At 44.3% G+C, this 22144-nt stretch overlaps 1 protein-coding gene across 1 annotated transcript; it reads left to right on the top strand.

Annotated features, from left to right (window-relative positions):
• Window positions 1–8566: 8566 nt before the first annotated feature.
• ENC1 (ectodermal-neural cortex 1) lies at window positions 8567–21860 on the top strand. The gene is made up of 3 exons (XM_045566395.1): window positions 8567–9663; window positions 13190–15004; window positions 19274–21860. The coding sequence occupies exon 2, from the start codon at window positions 13203–13205 to the stop codon at window positions 14970–14972; it is 1770 nt and encodes a 589-aa protein (XP_045422351.1). The 5' UTR covers window positions 8567–9663; window positions 13190–13202; the 3' UTR covers window positions 14973–15004; window positions 19274–21860.
• Window positions 21861–22144: the final 284 nt, after the last annotated feature.

The raw sequence follows: 22144 nt of genomic DNA, 5'->3' as shown, positions 1-22144 counted from the left end.
TACAAAGCATAAAAGCACTCTAAAAACTGAAGTTCTCTATGAATGCTCATATTATTTAATCCCTGAAAAACTTGCATTGCCTTATGAAGATTATTCCAAGCGACATTAGAACATTTGAAGATATGGAGCCATTTCTATGCTGGCTCTCTACCTTATTGTAATAAAAATAACATTTATTCTTGTAGTTGACTTTTAAAAATTCTTCACATTACTCAAAGTAGTAAATACACATGGGTGCACAACCAAATAGTATGGAAGGACAAGAGAAAAGGCTGCAGAGGGGGCGTGGGAACAGTTCCTCAGCTTTCCCCCACGATACTGCACTTATACTGTTCATTCTTATTTATCAATTTGAGATATTACTTATCGATTTATTGCTAAGATAGACATCATCTGCTTTTCAAAGAAAGCCCCATCAAGGATATATTTTCTTGTGTTTAGCATCTGTCCTCTAAAAGTTCAGTATAGGAAAAATGTTTTATTAATCATTCTAGTGAGTTGGCTTCTAGACAATTGTTTTACTGTGTTTGGCTTTTTCAAGATGTGAAAAGCACCATAACATGCCCAGGGAGGCTCCGTGCCTACTCACTGACAATGTCCTTCGCATCTGTAAACCATTGTCCAATGTAAAGATTTCAAACTTTAGCATAATCTGTGTATCTTGGGTTTTTAAACATAATGTCACAATTGCTGAATACAGCCAAGAAGTTAAATGCTTCCTTTATTTTCCATTGCATTTTCTCTCCAAGTCCTTCCAGGAGGACACACAGGGCTCCCCCAGACATTTGGACTGCAGACATCAAAGGAAGAAGAAGATGTTTCCCCCAATATTTGGGGTTTGATCATAGCTGGGGAAATAGTGCTTCATTCCATAGTTAAGGAAGTATGTCTGAAGAAAATTTAAAAGAGCAGTTTGATTAGGACATTCCTTTGCTTGTGAATTGATGTACCAATCTCTAGTGGGTATAGTGTGCCAAAATGAAAGAATAATCTGTTAAGACGTTTAATCAACTACAGCAAAAGAGTAAAAGTGGATATTTTTAAAAACCCACATAATTTTAGTCAATTGATTCCAGCTTCTCATTTGTCACATCTTTATCAGACCTGTCAACATGAAGCAAAATAAACCAAGCAATTCATTTTTCTCCTACTCTTATAAATCCACTGGGTATGTGCCAGGTGTCCAAAGTTGGCATTCTGGAGGACAGGAAAGAGGGAGCCTTAGCTAATTGGGAAAATAGAAGAGGCAGTGTGGTTAAGTGGTTAAGAACTCAGCTCTGGTGGAATAAAAACCACTTTGGGTTCTGGCTTCAGCCAACTGAGACTTTATTCTTTAGAGTTGCTGTGGGGATTAAATGAGAAGGCCATAGAGTGCTTAGCATGTGATAAGACCATATAAATGTTAGAGATTCTGGTCACTATTAGCTCCAAGGCCATTCCAGGGGACAAATGGGTCCCTGTCCAGCAGCCCTCTGAATAACTTATATTAGCATTGTATGCAGAAGGGGCAGTGGCACTGGGTTAGCTGGTTGGGACTTGCTCAAACTGTGCCGAGAAGGTACATGATTCAGTTGTGCCCTCTGCTGGCCAGTCTGTACAGCACAGATGTGTATGGCATCGTTACAGGCTGATCGGACTCCAGTTTACATTTGGCATTGCTCATTTGAATGAAGAATCGTTAGTGCAATGAAGGCAAGGGTAGCTGCTCAAAAGGATCCACAAGAGTTTACACACTATGTTTACTTTTTTCTTTTTCAGTAGGTTGGTTTTGAATGTTGTCAGACCCTTGTGAAATTGCTTCTTCATTGTAGCCAGAGGAGGGCACTGTTGCTTTACTCAAATTCTGTGCCACGGTCTATGAAGCCCGGCATCTGAGTCCCATGCTACAATTGTCCCATTCCTGGCTTTGTTGGAGGTGGCAGTTTCATTTCTTAGGTGACTAGAAGAAAAACAAAACTAAACAAATTTTCTCTGTAACAGGACATATGCAAAAAAAAAAATTGGGGCGTGAAAAATTGTTTATATTTTATTAAGCCATGGAAAATTATGAATGGATTTTTTAACACAGACAAGCATGACAAAGAAAATGCATTCTGATGAAATCGATCAAGATTCTGCCTGGAAAACCAGCCTGAAAAGTTGGAATGTATCTGGGTGCTCCTGCTCACTCTTGGCATCACAAGTGTCCCAGAGAAAGCATAGAAGAAATAGATGGAATCTTTGGGAAACTTTCCACTGTGGCAAAACTCAGAACCTCTTGAAAACACAAGTCTTCGTTAAGAACAAGGAGAGTGCAATGTTGACTCTCACCCCTGACTTCTGCCTGTGAGGTTTGTTTGCCTTTTCCTTTCCTGGCCAATGCCATGATGAACCACTTTACCATTTTTAACAGCTCAGTTTTTAGCGAGGCAATAATAGGTTTATTTATAATCCTTGGGTGAAAAATGGCAATTGAAGAAGCCCATTTCACAGCCCAGACGGTCTGCCAGCTCCTGGTTTTCTTCTCCACTAACAGTCCGATGAGGGTGACAGGAACAGACCTCCTTCTTTGCCTATGTTTATGTTCTTTTTCCTTTCAACTTTCTCTATGTGTGACTTCCTTCTATGGTTCCAGAGTTGGAAGGAGACATATTCAAAATGCAAATACAAGTACGCGATGACAAGCCGAGCCTAACACTGTAAAGTCACAGAGAAAGGCTGGAAAAAAAAAACAGCGAAATTGGGGATATTCCTCAGCACCAAGTGTTGATACAATGGCTCTAAATAAATACTTTTTGGAGGAATGACTGACCGATTAACTGAATGAATGAATGAAGCCACAACCTCTCAGATGATTGTGGGTATGAAAACTGACATAATTCTTTGAATATACATAATTTTTTAAAATGTTACCATTTCCTCCTGATATGTCTATATTTCTAAATTCCTCAGATAAAGAAATTGCAAGTCTTCCAACTTTATTCGGGTTTTTATGGTGAAGGTTTTCTAGAATTACTCTTGAGGCTAAGGGAAATTTGTGAATGTTTGTGTATGTGAGTTTATATCCTTGCTCATGTTGTACTTTCACAATCACAAGGAGAAGCACTTACGGGAACCTCTTTTAAGACAACATAGTCATCAGTGTCTCTGTCTCCTTTTTCATTCTTTCTTCATTCTGGTGATGTTAAGGTGCAGCTTCCTGATCTCAGACTCCAGTTCGAGCTGAGCTGTGTGCAGTGAGTAACGTCTGCACTCGCAGAGTACCATAAAATCCTTTTAATATTCATTCAAAGGTGCAAGCTCTTGGACCACAAAGGTCCCTTCTTTTGGTCCCTTCTTCATGCCCAGACATGCTCAGAGACTTGGCATCTTGCCCTGGAAGCAAAGCATATAGGCCAAACAAAACCTTCATTTTCATTGCTTCCAACAAAGGTCAATTGTTGAATGTAATTACTTAGAACAAATTAAGAGTTTAGATCCAGGAGCCTTGGGGCACTCAAAAGATTATGGAAAACAGGGGGGAAATGGTTCAAGATTCCCCTGGGCTGTGCAAGGCCACACCCCACAAGGGCCTGGTGTGATTCAGATAGATATGAGCGAGCTTTTACCAAGCGTACCCTACAAGTTCTTCAGAGCAGGACAAAGTAGGCGCCTATATTCCATGTATGCTGTGTTTTGGCAGGGCTGCCTCCTTCTAAATATAGCTACCAATTTTTTTTTAAAATGTGTGATTTCTTAAATACTTTTCCCTTTGCAGTAGCGTAGTTTTTTAAAGTAATGGAGAATGAAGAATTGTTTCTCCATCGTCAACTTAAGACCAATGGTCCCAGTACAAAACAAGAAGACAGTATCAGTAAGAGAGGGAAGGAGACAAAGGCAGATTTCATGAATTTGAGCTTTTATTGCACAAGCTGTCAGCTTTCTGCATGTGCAAGCAGAGCAGAGCTTCAAATAAACACTCTAAGAGATACATAAACTCATTTGAGACATCAAAGTGTCCCTTAGCCCAATGCTACTGAGCAGATGTGGAAATAGGAATTTGATAATGATTCAAGTCACTTTATTTAGGAGAGTTTCCTGGGAATATCTATGGGTTGCAGGACTGTCATTCTCTTTAAACAGTTTACTAAGGAATCATTACAAAAGCAAGCATTATATAGCACTTCCCACAAGCCAGGCACTGTTCTACGTACTTTGCATATGCTAGTTTATTTAATCCACAAAACAACCCTCTAGCCAGGTACAGTTGTTATCTCATACTACAGATTAGGAAACTAAGGCACCGAAATATTACAACACTTGCCCCCCAAAGACCCAGCTAGTACATGTGGAAGCAGGACTTCAAACTTGGTTCTAGACTCTCTGCTCTCAACCATTTAACTGTTAAAAATAAAATACTACATGAACATAGAAAGACTGCAACTTAAATGCTCAGTGTCATTATCTCCAAGTGGTAGGTTACAGCTTTGCTTTTGCTTGTCCGTATTTTCCAAATTTCTATCATGCATTGCTTTTAGAAAATAATAAATAGTGCTTTAAAATCCTGACCCTAAAACCTATAACCTACAACAGGCTATGAAGATCATTGTCTTGAAGGGCCTTGGAGTAGAAATAACATAAGCAGCCTAGATCACTTGATTTACTCATGACCAAACTTTATAGAGTAATACCAGGGAAAAGTGACTCAAATGTGTCCCTCTGCGGTCCTGTAAGCAGCTAATAAACTATCTACCCCTTGAAATGTCACTTGGGACTGGGTAAGGTGAGGGAGTCTCAAAGGAAAAATGAATTTCCCGGCTGTAACAACCTCTAATGGAGGAACTCAACATGAACAGTGGAGCTTAGTATCTGAAGGACAAAGATAGACTTTCACACAAAATTTTCCATTAAAAATCATAATAAAAAGTCAATTATATTCATGTGTAGCAGTAATGAATTGGAATTTGAAATTAAAATCTTGCTATACAGAGCCTGTAGTCCCAGCTACTCTGGAGGAAGAGGCAGAAGGATTGCTTGAGCCCAGAAGTTTGAGGCTGTAGTGTGCTATGATTGCACCTATGAATACCCATGGCACTCCAGCCTGGGCAACACAGTGAGATCCCATCTAAATAAAAAATGCTAAAATCCAATTAATTCCCAAAATACACATAAAGTGACACACATAACGGATATAGGAAGCAAATGAATGTTTAAAATATGACCAAATCAATTTGGATGCAATCTTAAGAATAATCTCAAGGTTTATCATAACAGACACCTAACACAAATACAGTAAGTTTTTAGAGAGCATGATTGCAAAATATGGCAAACTAAAATTTAGAAAAATGACTATCAGGTTAGAACTCTTGCCTTCCCCAGAAAGAAAAATGAGGACTGACTTATAAAATGCCGATAACTTCTTATATTGTTTACTTATCTTTTCCCTTATCCTTGTCTCTTTAATAAATAGCCAGGTTTTTTTTCCTCCCTCTTTGTAAAATAAGAGGCTTGCTGATAGAAGCTGAGGTCTCATTTTCCTAGGTCTGTGATCAGCCTTAGGGTGAAGTGTTGAAGTGGGGCAGTGTGCTAGGTCCCTCAGATCCTCCTTCCGGAATGAAGGACTTTTTCCTCCTGCCGCTGGGGGCGCGGTCAGCCCTCTTCAGAACTGTCTCTGCAAAAGAGAGCTGTGAGTGTAAGAGTCCAAAGCTGTGCTCCCTTCCCTGGGCAGGCTGCATTCAGCAACTGGTTGATGTAGCTGTTTAAAAGCCTGGCCTTCTCCCCTTAGCTGGGGACAACTCTGCAAGGTCATTTCAGCTCCAGAGATCCCCACGGGGTCTCAGCATAGCTGAGACTGCATCCCAGTTCAACTTCTTCCTCTGGCCACCCTGCTGCCCTCTCTTCCCTTCCATAGGTGTTGATCCCAATTTATGTGTGGCCAGGAGATGTGGTCTCTGGCTGGGCATTCACTTCCCAACACGAACTTAACACTACGGAACAAGGAACACAAATCTTTGGTGGGCAGTTGGCCCCTCTGCCAAGCTGACTCTCCAAGGCATGGCCTTGAACCCCATCTAGTGAGTAAACATGACGAATAAAAGCTATGCCATCTTTCTCATGCAGATTCAGAAAGCAGATCAAAGAACAAAGAGGGCACTTTTGGAATACCAGCAGGGAACAAGTCTGAATTTGGGTGAGGCCAGGGAGACCACAGGAGGCAGGATGGCAGCTGCTTAGCCCACTGTTTGGTCTAATCCCCTGAGCTGTCCTGTCCCTGGTACCATGATCGTGCACCGTGTTAATTAAATCATTCTCATTAATTCAGCCCAAGTGTAAATTAGGAAGGAATGAAGATAAATTAGGTTTGAAGGCAGCTAATACATTTAACCCCATGCTGCTTATTTTGCAGCCTAACAAAATAACATTGTTAAGGGAGATAACAAGCCCAAAGCCTTGGGCACAGCTTCTTAATAGCATTAAAAAATGAGACCTTGGTTTGATGTCACAAGGCAAAGGCAAAGACCAGCTCCCAGGAGCCTGTAGGACTGGTCTAGTGTCTTGCATGAGGTGTTGGCTATTGTATAATACAGATACAGTATGGGTAGCCTTTCGTGAGTTGTTCGTGACTCAGATATCTACTCTGTCTATTGTTGTCCAGTTTGATGACAGCCCTGTTTAGAGGTTTCTTCTGGTACAGATACAAGACTTGCTCACCTTTTCTTAGTGTGAGTGGGGTGATAAAAATTACCTTTAGGATGGGCTGAGAGATGCTGTAGGAATTACAGTTTGAGCTGCTATGATCATAAATATGCTGACTTGCAAATCATTTTCAGTTGAGATAAACATTAGAAACTGCCCAACAGCCCAAACACGTTCACACATTGGTTCAAACAAACCAGTGTATAGTTTGTAGATGATCAGTAGCACATGCCTGTCCCAGAATGCATGTTTACTTCCTATGTCCTTCAGCAGGAAAATGTTTTCCAGTTTTTACAACCTACATCAACTAATTTCTTTTCCCTTGTGTTGCTTATCTCCCTGAGGCAGATGAAGCAAATGTATATGGTCACTGAATACATTTCAAGATTTTCCAGTCTACAACTTTTTTTTCTTTTGTAAAGTATAGAAAGTGTCAACATTAGGTAGAAAAGATACAGGAAAATGGCACCAGTGGATGATGACACAATGGCCAGAGGATTTCATTCCTTTCTCAGCCCTGTCTGCTTAGCAAAGCTCTTTGCAAGGAGACATGAACTTTGCTATTCCCTTGGTTAAGGACACTCTGTAGTTTCCAGGTGATAAAGATGTAACAGAAACAGATGACCTGTCCCTAGCTCAGTGGCTTCCTATGGCAAATCCCCAGCCAGCCAACTGAGCTATGTACAAATTCCGTTTCTAGGTAGGGTCGGTCATCCAGGCAGAGTTCTAGGTAGAGTCGGTAAGTGCCTAAGTAAGAAGGAAGTATTTCTTAATGAGAAAAAAATGTTAAATCTTTTAATTTAAACAGACCGCTCCCACCTACCCCACCGTGAAAGACATTAGCAATTGGTCTACAAATTCAACACGCTTGCTTTTGACCCAAACGTTTCCATGTGTTTGGTCTTCGCTGGTTTTATCCATGTCTCCTTCAGAACCTGGGTTCTGCTTGCCCTCTTCTAACCTGACCTCCCCCGGGCTCTGTGGTTCAGTCTCTAGACTTTGTCAAGTGGTCTTGGCGAGAGACTCTGGATAAAAAAATTAAAATAAACGAAGCAGATTTTTAAAGGCTCGTGGTGAAGCTGCCGAGTTAATGCTAACAAAGGACTTCAGAGGGCACTGTCTTTCTTTGTCTGCAAGGAGCGAAATTTCTCAGGGCGAATACCAGGAGGGAACTTGGGTAAAGCAAAGTGAGATTAGAAAGAAGAACCACCGACGGTCTTGGTTTCAGCAGTCTGGACTCTGGAAGCTCCAGGTGGAGCCTCCTGAGCAAGTTTAAAGCATTTCTGAGCCTAGCGTTTTAAAGAAAGCTGGGGGGCGAAGCGCGGGGCGGAGTTTACTCCGTGGTGGCGCCCTGGCTGTGGAGCTGCGGGGCTGGGACACTGCTGAGTGACCTCCAGTCGGGCAATTCACATCTCCTTGCGTCTCAGTTCCTCGCTGTAAAACAAGGGCGCTGGACCGGTAATCCGTCCAGTTTATTCATAGACTTTATTATTCCAAACACCGAATAAAAAACAGGCATTTTAGCTCCCAGTGGAAAGACAAGCCTTTAATGCAAAGATCAAAAATGAAATTCGTACATAGCGATCGCCACGCGAGGTTGTTTTTCGAATCGCCCTTTTCTGCTGGCATGCGGGGCTTGACACGTGTGTGTGTGTGTGTGTGTGTGTGTGTGTGTGTGTGTGTGTGTGTGTGTTGGGCAGGTCTTTACTGAACTCCAAACTGACACGAGCGGTAAAAACCCGGAAGGCCGGGACCGAGAGGGTGATACAGGCTTTATCGCTACGGAGAGGGGCCGGCGTGGCCGCTTCTTTGAGGAGTTCGCTTTGAATCAAGCGGCCGCGGCGATTGGCTGAGAAGCACGTGGTGCGCGCCCCGCCGGAGAGCGCCCCGGCTGCCGTCCCGGGCTTAGGGCAGAGTCCGGCCGCGGGAGCCGCACCCGCCGGGGCTGGGGAGGGAGGACACTGGGTAGTGCCTGAGGCGCGAGTCTGCTTGGCTCCCTGCCAGCGAGAAACCTCACGCCCTGGCTTGCTCAACCTGTGTTCCCAGGGTGTCCAAACTGTGCCCCTTCCTTGCCACTGTTCCTCCCCACGCCGGGCGTCCTACCTAGCGCGCTATCTGTGCGCGCCCAGGGCGCGAGCTGCGGACGCCCAGCTAGCTCCCCGCTACCCTTTGCAGAGCATCTTGCGGGCTCTGGCATCCCGGGGCGCACACAGCCCCGGGCTGCGCTCCCCTGCGGTGGTCCCTCAGTTCCAAGGCTATCCACTAACCAGGGTGGCCCAGAGAGGCGCAGACACTCGGACCCGGGAAAACTTAATTTAATCGCAGTCCGCGAGGTTGCAGCTGCTAGTGGCTGGGAGAGCGCGTCCGCTTTGTCTTTCTGCACTCCCCGCAGCCCCCCTCCCCCGCTTCCTCTCCCGATTAACTCCCCCGACACGCTCTTCCCCAGCTCCTCTCCTCCTCCCACTCCTCCTCCTCCCCTTCCTCCTCCTACACCGCGGGCCGCGCTAATGCGCTTCCTCCCTCCCCCGGTGTCAGTCTCTTTGCATACGCGCCCCCTCCCCTCCAGCCGCCGCTTATAGCGGGGCGCGCGGCGGCCGGGCGCAGACTGCTCCGGCAGCCGGAGAGGAGGCGGTGCGGCGGTGGCGCTGCGGAGACCGAGTCCAGACGCCCAGCGGCCGCGGCGCGCACGGCGCTTCCCAGCTCCCTCCCCCGAGTGCACAGCCCGCCTCCTTCCGCGGCGCCGGCGCTCGCAGGCTCGCTCTGCCCGCGCTCCGGGAGACGCTCCGCGGGGCTTTGGGCACAGGGTCCGCGGCGTGGGGACTGAGAGGCCGAGGCGAACCGCCAGCGCCCCGGGCGCGGTCCTCTCCCCCGCAGGCGCCCCTTGGGCGCTCCTTTCGCCCGAGCGATCGCCGCCGCTTCCCCGGGCTCAGACGCCCGCTTCGTCGCCTCGCTGCCCGTGACCGAGGCAAGAACCCCGCCGCTTGTGCGCTGAGGCCGGTCGCCACAGCTGTAAGTTCCTCCGGCCGCCCGACCTGTTGCGGGCGCTGCGGGTTTCAGGGGCTACTTTGGCTGCGAGGGTGTGTTCGTTAGGGGTGAGCGTGCTCGGGGCAGCCGAGAGCTCCGACTTGGGCCAGGGGGAGCTGTTCTCGGTGCGGAGATCTCGGGGTCCGTCGCTGTCCTCCCACAGCAAGCAGGAGTCCGGCGTCGCCGGAGGGGCCGACCGGCTTCCCCTCGGCGGCGCTACCGCCGGGGAGAGCTAGGGGGGGAGCGAGGAGCCGGGCTAGGGATACAGCCGGCCTCCCTCCTCCACGGAAAGCGGCTCTTTCCTGGGGCTGAATGTCGCGTTGCATCGCTCCCTGCAGCCTCCAGGGCAAAGCGTGCGGAATCGTTGACCCACGTTGCACCCTACCCGGTTCGGAGAAGAGTTGGGGCCATGCACGGACACCCCGCGTCCGAGCACATTCACTGCGGCGGCAATGTCTGTAGGGAATGAATGAAAACTGATTTCTGAAAAACTAGTTTTCTTCTCAGTGCAAGTGTTTGGCCTGTAGAGTAACATTATTAGTTTCAAAGGATAGGAATTGGTGGGCGGGGTGGAGATAAAGCATTGAAGTTGTTCGACATGCAATTTGGTGTCATCCTCACAGGCATGGCCAACGTGTTAAATAGCGTTGCAACTGTTATAAAGGACCCTATGACAAAAAGCTATTTTTGTTAACAGGATATTTATAATGTTCCATTGTTATCAATAATGTAAATGGCCAAGAAAGTCTGCCTAGTTTCTCTTTTGGTTGGATTGAGATCAGGTTCAAAACCTGGAGAGCCTTGACAGTGCACAAAGTATTGGAGGCAGGAAGCCTGTTTAAGGAGCATTAAGTGAACTGAAGTTACTGTAACTGGAAGCCCTTTTGATGTTCACAGTAATAGCAGCCCTTTTCTCTGTCTTCTCTGCAGACACGGGTTAAGTATATGTGTACATTTTCTTGGCCACTTACTTGGCATGCAAATGTTATTTCTCTAGGGGCTTAAAAATGCCGGAAGGATGATTCATTTTATATTGAAGGTGTGTTTTAAGTGACTGTATAAATGGTTTCTGCTGATATTTTGATGTTTGCATAATTTTAAACCAGAAAGCAAGTCATTTCCCTTGAGTCTTCAAGTTTACTTTTTATTTTAATCAAACATTGCTGCAAGAATGTTAGATGGTTTTCCGTCTGGATGGTACCCAAGATGACAGGCTAGGCTCTTCCTTCTGGCTTTTTAGGCCAACCTAGAAAATACAGAAGCATAAACACTGGATGCAGAGAGATGCAGATCCTATATCCTAAAGTGTTCTAAACAAATTGTTTTCTTAAGTGTGCGTCTGGTTGTGAATGTTGTTTTACACTATGAAGAATCCATTGTTCAGGGAAATGTGTTCTGGTCCCAACGTGATTCCAGCTCTATGTGCAAGCACTTCCATGCTTATGCACCCAGTTGCAGGGAGCCTGGTTCTTCAGTCAGGGCAGCGTTTGCTGTTAGCCCTTAGGGGAGGCAGCTTCATGGGAGTATTTAGACAACCTTTTGAGATTTTGGCTTAAATCTTCATGCAGATACTTCAGATTGCATGTTCTAATTCAAATGACCACTACAGTGGTGGAGCATCAAGGATGCTAGTAAACGTTTTAACACTTTGGAAACCTGGTGCATTCACATAGGTTCCTATAGGTCATTCTCTAGAGCACTGGGCATGGGTTAGAATGCACTAGACGGTAGAGGCTTAGATTGAGGTGGGGTGTGGCTTGCCTCCTTAGCATTTTTCGTATCCCGAATCTCTATGGAGACCTCTGGGTGCTTTGTAAAGTCTAGGACTTTGTTACTTACTTTCTTCCACTAAGCCATGTTTACTCATAATGAAAAGTTACATTCCAAAAATAAAGGAAAACAAGTTGCATCACCTAATGGTATGAGGCTGGTGTGTGTATAAAGGCATGTCATGCCCCTGTCTTTGTTGTCTTCTGTGCCAAGTCTCACAGTGGGTCTCACAGCTGGCTGGGGAGGAGCAGTCTAGTATTTTTGCCCATGCATCTGTGGTAAATCATTCATTTGTAGGTATTGATAATTCCTGGAATATAAATTTAAAAATAAACATCTGAATGGCTGAAGGAAACACAGAGGGTTTCAGCTGTGCTGTGAGGACTGGCTGTTCTCTGTTCGGAACAGATACTGTGACCAGCCACATAGTTTACCTTCTGGGCATAAACAGTGGGATAAACAGCTTCCCTAGGAAGCCTTAGACAGGCAGCTTCTTGAGGGCTTTATTCCTTTGAAGTAACAGAGGAGTAGTGTAAAGGGGGGGGGATGTGATTCACTTTTTGAAGATAGATAGGCATTTCCTATATTTTTACCTTACAGTTTTCTTACTGAAGAAAGCCAAAAGACAGCAATAGATTCAGTTATAATTTCAATTTGGATATTGAGCAAAGCGCTTCAGTCAGCAAATAAATTCTAGTGTGGCCCCAAGTTAACAGTGGCTGACAAAATACACACACATACGTGTGTATTTTTTTATTTAAATGAAGCAATGTTTGCAATTTGAATTCCCTACATGCAGGTGCCAGCATTTGCAGGTACGTAGGAATGGTCCTGGTGATGCACTATTTAATCAAAAGAGCGGGGTGGATAGATCCTTTGTTCTTGCAACTGGTTTTCCAAGAATTGGTACAAAGCAGGAAGAACAGAAAAACAGCAGTCATGAGTATGCTACTCAAAATATTCTTCCTTTAATGTGCCAAATCCTCACTTTGGAAGTTGTCCAGAGCAAGAAAGATGGTTGCTGATTGTGGCCAGAATCCATTCTGTGATGATCAATATATGGTAATGTTTATATTGGGATGCTTTTAGAACTCTTTAATGATAGGGGTATCTGGTTAGAAATTATCTGTAACATTTAAGTAAAGGTCTGATCATTCAGAAGTTGGCCGTACATTTCCCATTTGCTGTATGTGCAGGGAGATTGGATCTTACCAAAGGAATTCTTAATGGAATTAATTAGTAGGTGTTTGTTTTACACATGGCTTTATGTTGCATGGAGCATGAAAGCTGGTGCCCATCCTGGCATTACGAGAGCAGGAGGCCTGGCATTTTAAGTGGCCTGCAGTGAATCAGCTGGACTAGAGCACAGGGAGCTGTGAGAATGAGACTTTTGCTGGCTTACGTTCTCAAGGGCTTCAATGTCCTGAAAGTTGGTAATCAGGTTTTCCAAGATGAACCTGCTTTTAAGCAGTGATTTTTTTTCTTTTCTTTTTTTCTTTTTTTTTTTTTTTTAACAGTGTATAGTTCAAATAGCTCAACAATATTACAATGCATGTCTTTCCTTGCAGGTAGTTGTCTCTGGCTTTGTACTAGAATGGCCACACGCCATTCAGAACAGTAGGCAACAGGGCCAGCAACAAAGTGCTCTGTTGTCTTTGTCCAAAGCTCTTGTTGCTTTTGATCTGCTCTTTTGAACATCAGGAGCATCACCTTCAATAGTTTTGTTTTGTTTTGTTTTTAGGAGTGGAAACAAAATGTCGGTCAGCGTGCATGAGAACCGCAAGTCCAGGGCCAGCAGCGGCTCCATCAACATCTATCTGTTTCACAAGTCCTCCTATGCGGACAGCGTCCTCACTCACTTGAACCTTTTACGCCAGCAGCGTCTCTTCACCGACGTCCTTCTCCATGCCGGAAATAGGACCTTCCCTTGCCACCGGGCAGTGCTGGCTGCCTGCAGCCGCTACTTTGAGGCCATGTTCAGTGGCGGCCTGAAAGAGAGCCAGGACAGCGAAGTCAACTTCGACAATTCCATCCACCCAGAAGTCTTGGAGCTGCTTCTTGACTATGCATACTCCTCACGGGTCATCATCAATGAAGAAAACGCAGAGTCGCTCCTGGAAGCTGGTGACATGCTGGAGTTTCAAGACATCCGGGATGCATGTGCAGAGTTCCTGGAAAAGAACCTGCATCCCACCAACTGCCTGGGCATGCTGCTGCTGTCAGACGCGCATCAGTGCACCAAGCTGTATGAACTCTCCTGGAGAATGTGTCTCAGCAACTTCCAAACCATCAGGAAGAATGAAGATTTCCTCCAGCTGCCCCAGGACATGGTAGTGCAGCTCTTGTCCAGTGAAGAGCTGGAGACAGAAGATGAAAGGCTCGTGTACGAGTCTGCAATTAACTGGATCAGCTACGACCTGAAGAAGCGCTATTGTCACCTCCCAGAACTGTTGCAGACAGTGAGGCTGGCGCTCCTGCCAGCCATCTATCTCATGGAGAATGTGGCCATGGAGGAGCTCATCACCAAGCAGAGAAAGAGTAAGGAAATCGTGGAAGAAGCCATCAGGTGCAAACTGAAAATCCTGCAGAATGACGGTGTGGTGACCAGCCTCTGTGCCCGGCCTAGGAAAACCGGCCATGCCCTCTTCCTCCTGGGTGGACAGACTTTCATGTGTGACAAGCTGTATCTGGTAGACCAGAAGGCCAAAGAAATCATTCCCAAGGCCGACATTCCCAGCCCAAGAAAAGAGTTCAGTGCATGTGCAATTGGCTGCAAAGTATACATCACTGGGGGGCGAGGGTCTGAAAATGGGGTCTCAAAAGATGTATGGGTCTATGATACCCTGCATGAGGAGTGGTCCAAAGCTGCCCCCATGCTGGTGGCCAGGTTTGGCCATGGCTCTGCCGAACTGAAGCACTGCCTGTACGTGGTTGGGGGGCACACAGCTGCAACTGGCTGCCTCCCGGCCTCCCCCTCGGTCTCGCTAAAGCAGGTAGAACATTACGACCCCACAACCAACAAATGGACCATGGTGGCCCCACTCCGAGAAGGCGTTAGCAACGCTGCAGTAGTGAGTGCCAAACTCAAGCTGTTTGCTTTCGGAGGTACCAGCGTCAGTCACGACAAGCTCCCCAAGGTTCAGTGTTATGATCAGTGTGAAAACAGGTGGACCGTACCAGCCACCTGTCCCCAGCCCTGGCGTTACACAGCAGCAGCTGTGCTGGGCAACCAGATTTTTATTATGGGGGGAGACACAGAGTTCTCCGCCTGCTCTGCTTATAAATTCAACAGTGAAACTTACCAGTGGACCAAGGTGGGAGACGTGACGGCAAAGCGCATGAGCTGTCACGCTGTGGCCTCCGGAAACAAACTCTACGTGGTTGGAGGATACTTCGGCATTCAGCGATGCAAGACTTTAGACTGCTACGATCCAACGCTGGACGTGTGGAACAGCATAACCACAGTCCCATACTCACTGATCCCCACTGCGTTTGTCAGCACCTGGAAACATCTGCCTTCTTAAAGGCAGTGGGTCCTAAAGAAAGTGAGCATGAGGTAAGAAGTGAGTTTAGCTGTGGATGTAAGTATGCGTATGATTAGGCTAGTTGCAAAAGTTCGGTGTGTGGAATGAGGCACAGTGCGTAGATCACATGCTGCAGAAGTAATACAAAAGCCGTAAACGTAAGAGACTGGGCATCTCAGAGCCTAAATGCTTGTGTTGACCACAGGTGCAGCTCCCCATCGCATAAGCCAGTGGTTCTCAGCTTTTACTTCAGAATCTCAGAAGAGAGCCTCAGAATCTCCTGAAGAGCTTTTCAAAACCTGACCATCCCAGAGACTTTGTTTCATTTGGTCCGAGTGGGGCCATTATTTTTAGAAAGTTTTCCGGTGATTCCAATAAACAACTAGGTTGAGCCTCCCTGACCTCTGTTAATAATACCAGCTGATGTTGATTGAGCCCTCACTGTGTGCCTGGAGCGGTGCTGTGTGTTTCACATGGATCATCTCATTTGATCGTCACAACCACCCCGTGGGATATTATTACTAGCTTCATTCTATAGAAGAAAACCCCTGGCTGGGCACGGTGGCTCACGTCTGTAATCCCAGCACTTTGAGGCCAAGATGGGAGGAGCACTTGAGGCAAGAAGTTTGAGACCAGCCCGGGCAACATAGCGAGACACTGTCTCTACAAAAAATCAAAAACTAGCCAGGTGCAGTGGTGCAGTCTTGTAGTCCTAGCTACTCAGGAGGCTAAGGCAGAAAGGCTTAAACCCAGGAATTCGAGGTTACAGTGAGTATTGATTGCACCACTGCACTCCAGCCTGGGTGACAGAGCAAGACCCTGAGTCTTAAAAAAAAAAAAAAAAAATGTTGTCAAAAAAACCTGGTGCAGACAGAAGCTAGGTAAGTTGCCCAAGGTTGAAGAGCTTAGTACATGGTAGAGTTGGTCAGGAAGTCAGCCTAGGCAGTGCGGCTCCAGAGTGTAAGCACTTGAGCATCACACTGAACTGCCACTTGGTAAAATTGAGCTTCATGTTGGTATCATCTTGGGTGATACTTTGTTGATACTTAAATTTTTGCCTCCTTAAATCTTTTTTGGAATGAATAGAGTTTAAATAATTCATTGCCCCAATCATTCTTTGTTTATTGTCTCCAAAATTACTTATTAGCTTATTTAAAATGTCCCCCCCCAAACAAAAAGAGCCCCTTTTAGGGCATTTATTAAATTTCAAGGGGAATTTAGGTTTGTCCTTGTAAAAGAGTATAGCTGTATTGTATAAATTTGATGTACAGATATATCAAGCCACCTAAACTGCCCTCACTGCTGCTTTTCAGAGTTAATCATCAGTCTAGCTGACCCTATTGTCAGGGCTAACAAAAGTTGTGTTTCTGTGTCTTATATCTGAGTGCATAGTGGTTGTCTGTGTACTTAAGAGTATATAATACTCTTGGCCCAAATAATTAATAGGTCTATGCAGTTCAGAGTTTGCAGTGCTCATGGCCACTTTGCTGCTATTAAGCGTTCTTAGGGTCGGCCTCAGGAATGGCTTAAGCACAGAGCACACGGAACGTGTTGATTTGTTTTGGTGATTCATGGGCTTATTACTAACAGTAAGAGAAGAAAATAACTGCTTTGGAGGAATTGCCATGAAAACTAACTCATTACTTGGAAACTTTTGGCTGTTTTCCCTAGGAAGTTTCACACCTTTGAAGGGGACTTCAAAGGGAGAAAAGGAAATCGAGGGGTAGTTCAAGCTAAGCAAAGAAGGGTTTCATCTCATTTGTCTTTTCTTTTTCTATCTCCTACCCCTCATTTAGGAGCCTCATTAAAATTGGCCTCACTTTCACATTTCATGTCTTTCTTTCACCTCTTCAGTTATCTCCTCCAGCCTGTTACGGTTAGCAGAGTTGTTGGTAATGTCATGCTTCCTTGGAATGAAACTCCTTCAAAGGAGCAGGAACCGTCAGATACCTCCTCTGGGAAGCGACTGGGCAAATAGCATCCCACACCAAACTGGTTTTTGCAGCCTTGCTGGCATCTCAGTAATCCTGAATAAACAAATTCTCTGAAAGTGGTTATTTCATTTGCAGTATGAATGCATGACTCACCTCTAAAGCAGGTTTAAAGAACCTCCTAGGCAAAAGCATTAATTAACAGCACACTTAGTTGGGTGTTAGTCCAGAATTGACTATATTTGCACAGAAGAGCCATAAACATTGCCAACGCAGTGGTGGTACATCAAAATGGTAATGGGTAGACTTGCCGGCAGCCTTGGAGCAAGGTAAGGAAATTGAGGCAGAAAGAGGAGAGAGACCACATGTGTGTTCTGGTCCTAGGTTAAGTTCTAGAGCTTTCTAGAGTTTAGATTGCTTCTCTGTCAAATGAGTGGTTTGAGCTATAAGTCTCCTAAGATCTGTCACAGTTTATACTAGGATAAATTGATAAATGGGGGTGGGGGGAAGAGGTGAAAATAGCTCGCCCAGTTCTTGGCTTATATTAAGTGTTCAATACTCTTAGTTTTCTTTCCTCCCTTTAATTTAGATCCTAACTTGCTCTGAGATACAGCAGTGGAATCAGCTTTGTGTGTGGTAGCAAATCAGGTTTCTTTGACTATTATCTGCTTGTCATCTTTATACTTCATTTTTAGTTTCACCTTTTCCAGCCCAGAGTGAGTGGCAAACACTTGAATGCAGGGTATCCTGGGTATTTGAAACGAATCACAGTCTTCCGGTCCCTGGGAAACCGAGCTAGTAAAGTGTTAGTTTATATGTGAAACAACATCCTCTTCACCCTTGGTGCTACCAGCCAGAGAGTCAAGCACATAAAAACTAAATTTGACAAGGCCAGGTTTGCTGCTTTTAAAGGGCATCATAAGCGTAAGCGCATGATCAAAGCCACTCTTTCAGTCTCTGACAGGGAGACTGTTGGTTTAAATTTCTGAAGTTTATTGCACACAAGATAGTGCTAAAACATTTGAGCTGGATGGGGTGCCTTAAAGAGGTGCTGGGCAGGCCTCAGTCCTCTGCTCTCCAAATGTAAGTGCTAGCTGAATGAATTCAGTGTTAACAAAAAGTTTCCCTAGATCTAAGAGCTCATCCACTAAGGAAATTTTAACTGTCTCCTGCTGCTCTGTCAGTGGGTGGGAGGCACAAGAAGGAAATTACTTTGATTATCCTCTATTTTCATGGAGCTGTGTGGCACTGAGGGCACTTAGATTTTGATTTGCTTTGTTTCTTCTGCTTTTTTTCCTGTGGTATGTGTTCTTTTTTTTTCTTGTTTGAGTATGCAATGTCTTGAAACTTTATATTATGACAAGATGCATTCTTTTGGCCTAATGTTGATATGTAGGTAACAAGGAGGTGGGGGTGGGGGATAAATACTGTAGTCTAAGGAATGCCTTGAAAGCTTGAATCACTGTTGTGAAACAGCCAAAAGAAACAACTAATGAAATGAATCAGACTTCTGAACACATAAAAGCAAAGGGAGAAGAATTCGTTGCAAGTAATGAGTGGTCCCTCCAGAATTCCCTTTGCCTATACTTAAGAGTTATAGCAATAGGAACACAGAACTCTGCAAAAGTTCCCCATATGAAATCAGCAGTAAATAAATGGGAAAGGTGAGTAGTGCAAGAAATACCAGTTCCTATGAAGATTGCAGGTTTCGTGGCTATGGTACTTTGAATTTACATTCACTGGCATACCATAGCTGTTGTCTCCTAAGTGTGGACTGAATGAACTTTGCTTGGGCTGTTGAGGCCTGATATGTTGTCACGTGAAAGGAAGTGAGACTGCTTTCTGCCATAATGAACAGCAGAGATGCATTTCAATAAAATGATTAATATGTCTGCCTTCTATATGGAGTATAGGTTTAGTCTGGAATCTTCAGGAATCTCCTTCTTTTGACCTCTAGTACTTTACAGTGGCTCTGTTTAACCACAGAAAGGAATTTTATAAATGTTGGAAGCAGAAGATGGCAACTCATAGCACCTAGACATATAGTTTTGAATTTGAACATTCGTATGTTTAGGAAAGAAGTGAAGGTCCTTCTTTGGACACCACAGTTTTTGTCAGGCCAGCCATCTGCATGGATGCATGCATGCATGTGTGTGCATTTAAGGCAAACACTTTAAATATCTTTGCACGGTTCCTACTGAACATGTAATTAAGACCTTTAGAAGCGATATTGCCCAGCTCTGTCCCAAGTTTAATTTTTTAAAAAAAATTTTGTGGCTCCTTACAAAAATCTTAAAACTATGGCATCACACAAATCCTTCATGCTTCTTTGTTTTGTTTTGTTTTGTTTTTCTTTTCCTTCTATTTTAGGTCATTCCATCACTTGGCAAGACAATGTGAGATTTCTATCTTGGAAAGGCCAAGTTTAATGAAGAGAAAGAAAAAAAAAGGAAAAGAAGTTGCTGCAAAACTCGCTGCACCTTGTAAATTCTCTAACTGGACATGAAGGAGGGGGGTGGGGTGGGATATTCAGTGCAAGTAGCACACGGTTTAAATATCAATGAGTGAACCTGTGATCTAGTCCTTGTCTTGTAATTGTGGATTAATGTCAGCGTGAATCAGCCTCTCAAAGGGAGAGAAGAGCTGGACCTTTTCCCTTGCTGTACCATATTGAGCATTTGATTTCCATGGGCTCTGCCATTTATGTGTAACATTTGAAATGGTTGTCACCTCTCTCTGAGGAGCGAGCTTGAAGTCTCCATGCCAGCTGCTGCTGGAGATTCAAAGCCCAACCGTGGGTCCAGGAGGGAAGCTGGCTGGGCTGGCTGCAGAATGAGGACCCCTGGACTCTCGGCTCATCTCTAAGGGGTGTATTCCCCGGGAAGATTTCTGAACAATGGGGAGGGACATTGTTGGTAGCCGTTTGGTAGATGTTCTTTTCTATTTATGAGTGACTTTAAACTTTTCCCTTGGCTGTTAACAAATTTGTTAATAGATTTAGCTATTTATTGTTTGATGCCTGCATGCTGAAACAATGCTTACAGTTGTCTTCACATGTATGGACGTGCGTGAATGGCTGTATGTTTTGCACATTTTGTGGCTGGTGATGTGCTTTGCTGCACAAAAATGAAAACTTTTGAGCTACAATTTGGAGTATAACTGGAGGGTGGGTTGGGGTGCGGGGTGGAGTTTTTCAATGTCAAGACAGGGAAGGATTACAAAACAAACTTAAATTGCATCCTAGAGATAGAGAAACCATGAAGATCGCTTTTAATCTTAGACTCATCATCTTTTAATGGGGTTTCATGGGGTAAGGGCATGTTGATGGGGCGAGGGGAGGTTTTCTGTCCTTTTCCCACCTCCCATCTGATTCACCTAATTCAGTCTCAGCTGCTGAAATTTGGAAAGGACCAAATTGCTTTACAGTTTTGTTTTTCCTTTGTGTAGTATCCTGAAATCCTGGAGAATTCTATGGACTAGTTCTGTATATAGAGTACAGGTAAAGGCATTGTCCGAAGTTTATTTATTTATCTATTTATTACCCTATAAGAATGCTTTGCCGTAACCACAGCTAATGGGGAAAACTGAAACATCACAGATGTAAATTAACTCACTGATCAGATTTGCTTGACCTAGACTCATTGTTGTCTGTTCTTGCTAAACAATTTAGCAAGTGCTAGAAGTTCTCCAAGACAATATTCACATTGGTACAATGTATACTTCAGTGCTCACCCTTAGGTAAATCTCTTAAAAAATAAAGAACTCTTTGGTGCACAAGTGACACATTTGGCCACAAAACATCAAAGAATTGTTAGCAGTGGCCCCTGTTGAGAGATTTTCCGGTGGAATTTGGAATCTGTTGTGAATACATTCTTTGCTAGTTGGAGTGCTTGTTTACTAAGCATGTGCTGTGGTAGGTGTTAGTGCTAGTCTCAAATAGGTGCTTCCTCAGAGGTGTGGGGGAAGACCAGAGTTTGCAACTCGAACTGCTTTCGTGGATGTTTCTCACATTGCTGTATTTTAGAAAATAGGGTTAAGACTGATAACCTTTCACATCATGAGTTCATTTGCATTGTCTAATGACAGATAAATCCTTAACATTTCTCTCCACCTTAGTACTTTAGACTAATTGTACTTGTCCGTCCATGCCATGAATAAGTGCGCTATCGTTGGACCAAAATAAAATGAGCTGTTGGAAGAAAAGAATCACAATACTTTCCAGCAGTCAGTCCCTGATTCCTAGATGTGTTTTAAGCAATGCAAATGTCTAATTGTACCCTGGCGGCATAGTCGGTGTGGTTATATTGTAGCAGTTACAGCTCTGTAGTTTATGATGCAAATCTGCCAAGAGATGTATGTGTCATTGCATGGCTTCTGAAAGCAGGATGAATTTTCTGCAGCTGTTTCAAAGTTGTGGTCTGTCCTTGAATCCTCTATTAATTACTTTGTGTGAGCCAGAGGGAGCCTCGGTAAGGGTGGGCCCCCAGCCTGCAGGGAACTTTCTGGACTCCTGCTCTTTGAATTGATGCAGGCATTTGGTCTCACTACTTGACCATTCTCACCCTGTGAAACGTCCCACACTTTGAAGCAAATACAATTCACAGCACAGTACACACAAAAACCTTGGCATAAGACAGAGAAGGTTCTTCTTATTTTGTGGACTGGTTGCTGTAGAAACAGACAACAAAGGGCAGCCTTCCACTTCTGGTATAATTGTGTAGCCCCTTTTCTCTGGGCTTGACACCTGTCTGAATAAGAGTGATTAGAGCTGCATAATATCCCTCTCTTGGCTGTTGAATATGTGGTTCACGTACAAAACTGTATAAGTTGAAGTAAAATGTTCATGTTCGTGTGTACTTGTTTGCTACTACTACATTTTTGAGGTTTTGTAAAACTGTTATTTTTTTTTCACAATGTGAAACTGAAGGTCAATAAATTATTAGAGATTTTCTCTTCATTGTGTGTGGGGTCTCGTCTTTATTTGACTACTCCGTAATTTCAGGCAGCACTGTAAACTTGTGCCTTGTTTAATCGAAGGAAGATCATTTCAAATATTTTCTGAATGTGCTTTATTTCACCATTTAGTCACATACGTTTATTAAAGTCATTTTGCACATTAAATAAAACTTTTGACCTTTAGAGCATCTCTTTAAGCAAAGCGAAACACCTCATCTATGGATTTATTCATAGCTTGGGATATAAAAAGTCACATAACATGATATTAAGATAGCATACTCTATA

This window comes from Lemur catta, chromosome 12, assembly GCF_020740605.2.
Source record: "Lemur catta isolate mLemCat1 chromosome 12, mLemCat1.pri, whole genome shotgun sequence".
NCBI classification, from domain to species: Eukaryota; Metazoa; Chordata; class Mammalia; order Primates; family Lemuridae; genus Lemur; species Lemur catta.
Note: the sequence above shows the minus strand (reverse complement) of the source record. Positions and strands in the feature narration are given on the sequence as shown.